Source organism: Manihot esculenta, chromosome 17 (genome assembly GCF_001659605.2).
Source record: "Manihot esculenta cultivar AM560-2 chromosome 17, M.esculenta_v8, whole genome shotgun sequence".
Classification (NCBI taxonomy): Eukaryota; Viridiplantae; Streptophyta; class Magnoliopsida; order Malpighiales; family Euphorbiaceae; genus Manihot; species Manihot esculenta.
Window position 1 is genome coordinate 34,918,748 of NC_035177.2, and position 8,778 is coordinate 34,927,525.

Below are 8,778 nucleotides of genomic sequence, written 5' to 3' on the forward strand. Positions count from 1 at the left end.
AAACCCTACCCCTGAAAGTGGACTTTCGGCTCTGGAAGGGAGTTTCGGCCGCCGAAGGTGCCGCCGAACATGCATGAGTTTCGTCTCTGGAGGGAACCTTCGGCCGCCGAAAGTGCCGCCGAAGGTGCATGACTTTCGGCTCTGGAGGGCCTTTCGGCCGCCGAACCTGCCGCCGAAAGTGCCCTGTTCAGCCCTCCTTTGCATGATTTATGTGATTGTTTTAAGGTGTTTTAGGGGATTTTTGGGGAGTATTTTTAGAGTCATGTTTATGTATGTTAGGTCCCTCATTTGAGTCCACCTGTGTAGGTTCGGACCCGAGGAACCGAGGACCCCAGTAGTGAGTTCAGCTGCTTCTGAGTCTGTTAGAGCTTCAGCCAGAGGTGAGTGGAATACCTTATTTTGTTTCAAAGTAAATAAATAAATCCTGAGCATGAAACACGCATCATGAATGCCATGAGATATATTAGGGTGCTTGCATTAGAATTCACGAATATGTTGCATTGCATAATATGTTGTTGATGTGGATGAATGTTGGATGATCCTTTAGCCGCACTACGTTATGATATGATGTGATACGGTATGGAAGACCAGTGAGGCCCATTCTACGCCCCTGGCACTATGTAAGAGAAAGACCAGTGAGGCCCATTCTACGCCCCTGGCATATTGGAATGTTATGTTATGAATGTAATGTAAGAGAAAGACCAGTGAGGCCCAGTCTACGCCCCTGGCACTATTGGAATGAGTAGTGGGCTATTGGTGACAAGTTCATCCTTGATGTGAATTGTTTGTGATATGTTGCATTTCATAAAATCATGAAATTTAAATTGAATATTTAATTATTCTGCTCACTGGGCTTTATAGCTCACCCCTCTCCCTTAACCCCCAGGTTTGCAGGTACAGGGTAGGCTAGGAGGTCAGCAGGAGTAGAGTCATGTGTTATGTAATAGCTAGATGTGGACATGGATATGATGTAATGTAAAAGTATGATGTAGAAATGTTATGTAATGATGCTTATGGAAGTTTAGAGTTGTGCTTGACCATAGTATTATGTTAATCCCTTTCTAGTACATGATCTTAATGTTTAATGATGATTATTGTAAACCAAACTTAATTTATGTTATGTCACCCCATTAGAGCATTGATGAGGACTCCAAGGTGGGGTTAATGTTTATGTTTATGAATAGTGCATGCACAGGTTGAGTTTGGTGATTGAATGGAAAGAAAAGTTCAAAATTTTTATGTATGTGTTGATCATGTATGGGATTAAGCAGGTTTACAGGATAAATGTTTGGCTTGCTACGGGTCCCGGCGGCCTTAAACCGATCTGGATCCTAGCGCCGGTAGCGGTCCGATTTTCGGGTCGTTACACTACGCAACTTGCATGAATTTGTCTCTGATGATGACATACTGGATGAATTAAGTATATTCAAATGCACAGGTAGAACTATCGGAAAAGGAAAATTCAGATATATGACTGAAGATTAAATCCAAGCTGCTCAAACATATATTCTATTAAATTGTCCAGAGGTGAAAACATATATTGAGTAAGTATTGGTAGTTAAACTAATATTCTAATACCTCTTATATTGTACATTATTGTTAAACATTACTTGTTTCTTTGTATGTATAGTATTTATATGGAGCGAGTAAAGTCGGCACAACCAAATATCACAGATGCAGCTTTCGATGAAAAACTAGAGAGAGAGTTTGTCCAATGGTTTTACAAGTATGCCCATCAATTGCAAAACAATGTACAAAATCAACTTATACAAGATCTGGCAAAGGGACCACTCAGAAGTGTCACCACTTTTAATGGGTATAGTGTTAATGGATGTAAATTCAACACAATCAATGGAAGTTCAAGTAGTAACTCAATAAATTTTGGTGTATGTATAAAAGTGAGTAATTATAGTTCTGAAGAAAGTGACTACTATGGACAGTTGGTCGAGGTGTTGCGATTGGAGTATCCAGGGCTACCAATTAAGCGGACTATACTTTTCAAATGTGACTGGTTTGATCCAACACCAAATACAGGCACCAAGGTGCATAGACAGTATAGAATTGTTGATATTAACAATAAGCGTAGATACAGTAAGTATGAGCCATTTGTATTGGCCTCTCAGGCAATACAAGTCATTTATGCTTCATACCCGAGCAAGCGTCGTGACAAAAATGATTGGTGGGCTGTGATGAAAGTTAAAGGTAGACCCGTTGTTGAAGTATCTCAAACATCTTCAAAGACATATGAACCTTTTCAAGAAGATGACCTAGATTATGCTGAAGTAAATATGGATGATATTAATCAACAACACTGCCTGAATGATCCTAGCGGAGGAATGACTGAGATTCATGATGACGTTTCGACAGAGGAAGATGAATTCCTTAGTGACCCTGATTCTAATGCAGATGCAGATGGTGATAATAAGTTCAATTCATATGAATCAGACTAAATTCATCTATATTCTAAATCAGTTTGGAGTTGTATATTTCATTTATTACTCAGTGAGTAACTTAATACATTTGTATATATTTAATATAATGTTTATGAACTTTGTATTATTTTTGGCAATGACAATTTTTGTTTGTTCACAGATGAGGGGACGTGGAAGGGTTAAGAAGCCCAGAGGACCGGTTTAACTTCCTGCTAGTGCAAGTCAAGAGGATGCGAATACAAATGATGGACAAGAGAATGAGCCGCATTTACCACGGGCACCGATGGGACTTGGGGATACAGAACTTCAGATATGGGTACCACTTGCATCCGGTGTACAGCCATCTCATAGAGATTGATCATATACACCAGTTCCACCATGTGCCGATGCACAGCTTCCCCGTCCCCTTCCACCTCCTCACCATCACAGTTTACATCATCACCATCCTACTGCAGCTCCACGACCAGAGGTATCACATACACATTCACCTCATCCTGCATCCCCTTTTGGTACTGCATCAGCTAGAGGGACAGAATCTGCATCAGCATCTACTCCATCATCTGCTCCTGCATCTGCTCCAGCATCAGCTGCATCGACCACTACTGTAGGCGGAACACAGTCATTTCGACAGACTATTTCACTCATTAACAACAAGTAATAGTTAATTGTTTATTAATTAAGATTAATTTAAATGTTACCATTTACTTACCATTGTTCATGTAGTTTACATCCGTCGGAGATGTGTAGCCGCAGGATAACTCTGATAGTAAAAGAAAGATTGGTCGGGGAAGGCCACTGTTGGAAGACTGTGCCCAATGAAACTAAGGAGTTTTATTGGCAGGAATTCAAGGTGAAGCATAATTATTTTAGCAGTTTGTCATGTATTTATGAAATGCTTAATTACTAACTACTCATAAAATGTAATCTTTTTGCAGAAATACTTCATATGGGACCAAGCAATTGACAGCTTGGTAAAAATTGCATGGCAGAAAAAGGCAGCTGAGCGATACAGGGGCTTAATGTGGGAAATCAGGAAAGGGAAGACGAAAAATCTTGCTACTCCTGATTCTGTTTTGAGGAAGTGGCAGGAAATTTGGAACACTTCTGAATACAAAGAGAAGTGTGAGAAGTTTTCTGCCAATAGGCGCAGTGAGGCTGAGGGTCAGGATCTGGCATTTCCAGGCACGCATGCGGTTCTGTTTCACAGTATATCCACCAGCGAAGGATGGTATTTGTTAAAATTTTTATTTTATAATTATCTTCTTATAAATATTTTGGTTCAATGATAAATGCTACAATTCTTATAATTGGTAACAGAGGGAACGACTAGGCAGAGAACCACATCCTCATGAGCTTTTTGAGGCCACACATAAGAGGAAGGGGACGGAGGAGTTCGTTGATGCAAGGTCAAAAGCTATTTATGTAAGTTAATCTTAAATGTAGTTATTAACAATTTTGATTGACTTAAATTGTTTTACTTATACGTTACTTTAAATTTATAATGCAGAATAAATACGTACAATTGAAGGAGGCTGCAACACATCAACAGGAGGGAAGCAATGAGCGGACGCCCATAAATGAGCCCCAACTGTACTACGAAGCGGTTGGCGGACAGAAAAAGAGTCGAGTTTATGGGTTAGGGTCCCAGGCTTCAGCATATTTTCATGAGCCATCTCATTATTCTGCATCATACACGTCTGCACCCCCAGTGGATCCTCCTACAATTGAAACAATGAACATGATGCAGAATATAATTGATCGGCTAGAGACAGAGAATAGTCGAATTACCACAAGGCTGGACGAGTTGCAGACGATTATGCATAGGATGATGGCACAACAGGGTATTGGGACATCCACTCAGACATCTGCTCCTACGGCACCTCCAGCTCCGTCTCCACAGCAGCGGCGTGATGATGCCCCTGTCATTGGTGATCATCATACAGATAGTGATGATGATACAGATGATGAGCTAGCTAGTTTAGTTTAGTATGTATCTTTTGTTATGACCAGTTGCTAATTTTAATTTGAAATTATAAATGTAGTACAAATTCTTTTAGTTTTAAATATATTTTAATGAGTACTTTTATTTATTACGTATATAGTATTATTATTATTATCCAGTATGATGAAGGATGATGATGGATGTATATGAATGTACCCATGGATGTATATGAATGTACAGGGTACATGTGCATAACAGGTACATAATGCATAATGTATGAAAATAAACGGGTGAGTTTGCAATTTTATGGATCACCAACGGATTACCAACGGAATTTCCATTGGTGTCTATTTCTATTCACTAACGGATTACTAATCAAGAAATCCGTTGGTGGTCCGTCAGTGTCACCAACGGAAATTTCCGTTGGTGGTCCGTCAGTGTCACTCACGGATACAAATTCAGTTAGTGAATAATTTATCAATGAGGATTTTCCCAACGGAATGAATCCGTTACAGATCCGTTAGTGAAAAACTCCACGGAAAATCAGTGTTTACCAACGAAAATTTTTGTTGGTAAATTTGTAAATTCTTATAGTGAGTCTTTTTAGTTATACTATATATGTATATATATGAGAAAGGTGTATGAATACTATGAAAATTTTCAAGGAGATGATTTACTTTTCATCGCTTGGTTTTAATTTTAAAAAATAAAATTTATTAATAAATTTATATATAGTAGTTTTAATAAATATTTTAAAGTGTGGGAAATGATTTTATCTTTTTAAAGGTAGAAATCATTTTTCTTTAAATGATTTACTATTTTTTTTATCATAAAAATATTTTTTATTGATTAAAATTTTTAAATATTTAAATATTAAAAAATATAAAAAAAATATTTTTTAAAACATATTTTTGTGAAATAAATAAAATCTAAATTAAAAATATATATACATAAATCTCGAGATAGTTTGGACTTTTAATTTCTCCCCTTTATATATATATTTTTTAATTTTTATTTTAAATAGACTTTACTTTAATAATTAAAAACTATTTTAATTATTTATTTAGTAACAGATTGCAATATATTACTAATTTATTACTAATTTTATAAAATAAAAAATATCAAAAATAAATTCTATTATTAAATCTGTTACAATTTTTTTAAAATATATATTAAAAATTTTATATTAAACTATTAATTTTCTCATTGTATTTTATATTAATTATTAACTCTAGTATTTTAAATTGCATTAATTTTATAAGAAAAATCAGTATAAAAATAAATGCGGAAAATTAAATAAATATTAAAAAAAATGTGAGATAAGGGAAGAAAAAGAAGAGAAAATAAGAAAAATGTGAACCTGGTTTATGAGGAGGGCTCTTGACTATGTGATGTGGGTATCTTTAGGACCGTACCACTTCATTCGATAGGTAATGCTCTTGTGGGCTAGAGATTGATTGTGAACACTGCCTTGTCGCCTCTCCCCATTTTATTAATTCGAAGCAATTTGCTTTGGCCTCTTCGTTTTCTTTCTGTCCTGTTGTTTGCATGTCTATTTGACCTTCTATTTTGAGCTGTGATTCTCTTGCTTTTGGTCTTCTGGTGTACTTTTCATGGTCGTGTTGATCGTTGTTGGGATGCTGTTTTCAGTGAGGTAGTTGTATGTTTGGTGCGGTGCGTCGGTGATGGATTGCAAGCGTTATTTTGTTTGTTTGGTTTGTTGCTTTTGGATATATTTGATATGTTTGATTTGGTTCTCTTTGAGTTGATTTTTATGGTTTGATTTTTTATGGAAATTTAGTTTTTTACTTTGGTTCTTAGGCCTTTTTATATAGCTCTTTATTGGTCCATTGGACTTTGAAAAAATGTAAATATTGTTGCATGGAAAAAATATTTTAATTTTAATTTGTAATTATTTTTTTTTAAATTGAAATTTAGAAAGTAGAGTACGAAATTTTTCAAATTTACTGCAATTTTTAATTATTTTTTTATATTTTTATAATTAGATAAAGTCATAATTTAGTCTACAGATGATGTGGTAGATTGTATCTATTTACAAATATCTCCTTATAATATTAAAAAACTGACTTATAATATCATTTTATTGCAAAATCAAATAGAAAAGTTGAATTATAAATTTAATAAAGTAAAAAAAGTGATTCTACTAAATTTTGATATTGCTCGTTGCAATAAATTCATGATCTAACACGAATCTTTATAGTAATTAATTAAACACATGAAAATTTATCTAATTTGAAGCTGTTTCCTTTCATATATATATATATATATATATTCATGCAAAATGCATTATAAAACTGCAACTGCAGCAAATAAAGTTATAAAAATTTAAATAAATTGAAAAAATTATAATACAATCATTCTGAAAATAACAGTAACGCATAATAATTATAAAATATTAAATTTATCAATACAAGTAAGATGAATGATTCAACGCTTCTCTTTTGAAAATTAAAAGTTGTATATTTGATTTTTATAAATAGAATAAATATTTATTAAGAATTTTTAAATTTTTAATGAGCTAATTTAATATAAATAAAATTTATTAGTGTTTACAAAAAACAAAATCATCAATGCAAATAAAGGAAGGGGTTGGTAGTTCACATTTGCTGTTTCTTTATTTTTGTAAGTAAAGCTCCGACAATATTAAATAAGCTTATGATATTAGTATTCAATTTGTTAAGTGTACAATAAACTCGTTATTATATGGTGTATTATGTATATTTTACCGTTTTTAATATAAATTTTAATGTAATAGTAATAATTATATTATTATTTTTTAAATTTTTAAATTATATACGGCTAATTGTTTCAGTGGTTAAATTTTTTTAAAGATTTTTTTTTCCTTTTAAATATGATTGAGATATAGGCGGTTTGAATTATAACATTTCTTGTAATTTTTGTTCTTTTACTGTGCTTAGCAGTTTTGTAAGTACATTTATAAAAAAAAAATATAAGCAGTTCAGAAAAAGAAAAGTTAATTTTAGGGTTTGATCTTGGAACTTTTTCGTGTCACGCCTTGTATATAATATTAATTGTATGTTGAAAAGTAAGGAAATGGCTTTGGGTTTAATGAATCACATATATAAATTCTTTCTTTCTGACATAAGAGAGAAAGAGAATGCACAAAAACCCTTGAATTTTCTGCCTTTCTTTCAACGCCAGACCCCAACCGCAATCATCATGTCCTTCCCCTCTTCCCCTCACCTTCTCCATCGCCATCATTGTACCCACACCTTCTCTTCTCTCACCAACTCCATAACCCACAAAGCGTCATCATTATTTCCACCAGCAAAAGGCAACAGCAGAAGCAGAAGAAAGAAAAAAAAAATCCAGAAAACAACTCTTCCATGTGTGAGTTTTGCTCTCTCTGTCTCTCTCTCTCTTGGTTTTCAGTGAAGAAAGCTAGATAGCTCGCTCGCTCGCCTTTTAAGACTTGAAAGGAGGCCCTTTTCTTCTTTCGGGGAATCAAGCATCTTGGTCCGATATGATTTTCTTTGCTTCATCAAGCAAATTCGTTTGCCCTTTTTAATCTTTGCTTGTATAGATCTTGTTCTTGAATCTTCTGTGAGTGTTTGATGTGATTTTTTTTTACTTTTTCTTTATATTATCTAGCTAGGGTTTTTGTTGATGATGATAACTCTATGAGCTTTCTGCTATGATTTATGTATATTGTCGTCTTGTGTCTTTCTCTTTCTCATTGAAACCTGTACTGTGCTCGTTTGTGGATAAGATGATAGATCTTGAATGTTCCAGTGTGAAATGAAATCAACCATGGATTTTTCTCTTTGATTTCTGAATACCAGTTATAAAAGCTTTCTCAAGCAGATCTAATGGATTCATCATCTTCATAACTGGCAAGCTAGGGTTCATATATAGTTTTTGTGTTTGTGAGAAATATTTCAAGAATTTCTTCGTTTCCTTGTTCGGCCATTCAAACTTTTGTTAATTAACACAAACGATTACTTTATCAATTTTCTTAATTAATTTCTTCAGATATTAAAAGTTTATTTTTTAATTTTTTTAGCAGATTAATTAATTAATGGATTTGGAAGACTGTGTTTGAATTTGCTTGCTTATATAAATTAATCCATTTTTGTAGTCTGACTGAGTCTTAAGTTTAATTGATTATTGCATGTGATCACGCATCATTCCCTGGGTGATTAAATTTGTGATTTGGATTAAATATCATCACTGTCAAGTTCTTTGGAGATGATAATTAAATTTATGTATTAATTCAAAACTAATTCATTTATACTTCATCCATTTCACTACTCCAAGTAAAATTATAATTTTATTAAATATAAAATATATTATTTTATAAAAAATATAAAATAAATTATTTTTTAAAATATTTGTTTTTTTGAGATTTTTAAACTCTTAATA

General features: G+C 33.4%; 1 protein-coding gene across 1 annotated transcript; it reads left to right on the forward strand.

Annotated features, from left to right (window-relative positions):
• The first annotated feature begins 3,171 nt into the window (after positions 1–3,171).
• LOC110604971 lies at positions 3,172–4,419 on the forward strand. The gene is made up of 4 exons (XM_021743248.1): positions 3,172–3,282; positions 3,368–3,625; positions 3,750–3,854; positions 3,940–4,419. Exons 1-4 carry the CDS (start codon positions 3,172–3,174, stop codon positions 4,417–4,419), a joined length of 954 nt encoding a protein of 317 aa, XP_021598940.1.
• The last annotated feature ends 4,359 nt before the right edge of the window (positions 4,420–8,778 follow it).

Excerpts from the sequence above, each read along its gene's own strand:
- LOC110604971 (XM_021743248.1), top strand. The coding sequence starts at position 3,172 with ATGTGTAGCCGCAGGATAACTCTGATAGTAAAAGAAAGATTGGTCGGG. Across the intron at positions 3,626-3,749 it reads CATTTCCAGGCACGCATGCG|AGGGAACGACTAGGCAGAGA; the intron begins GTTCTGTTTCAC and ends AATTGGTAACAG. Across the intron at positions 3,855-3,939 it reads CAAGGTCAAAAGCTATTTAT|AATAAATACGTACAATTGAA; the intron begins GTAAGTTAATCT and ends TTTATAATGCAG.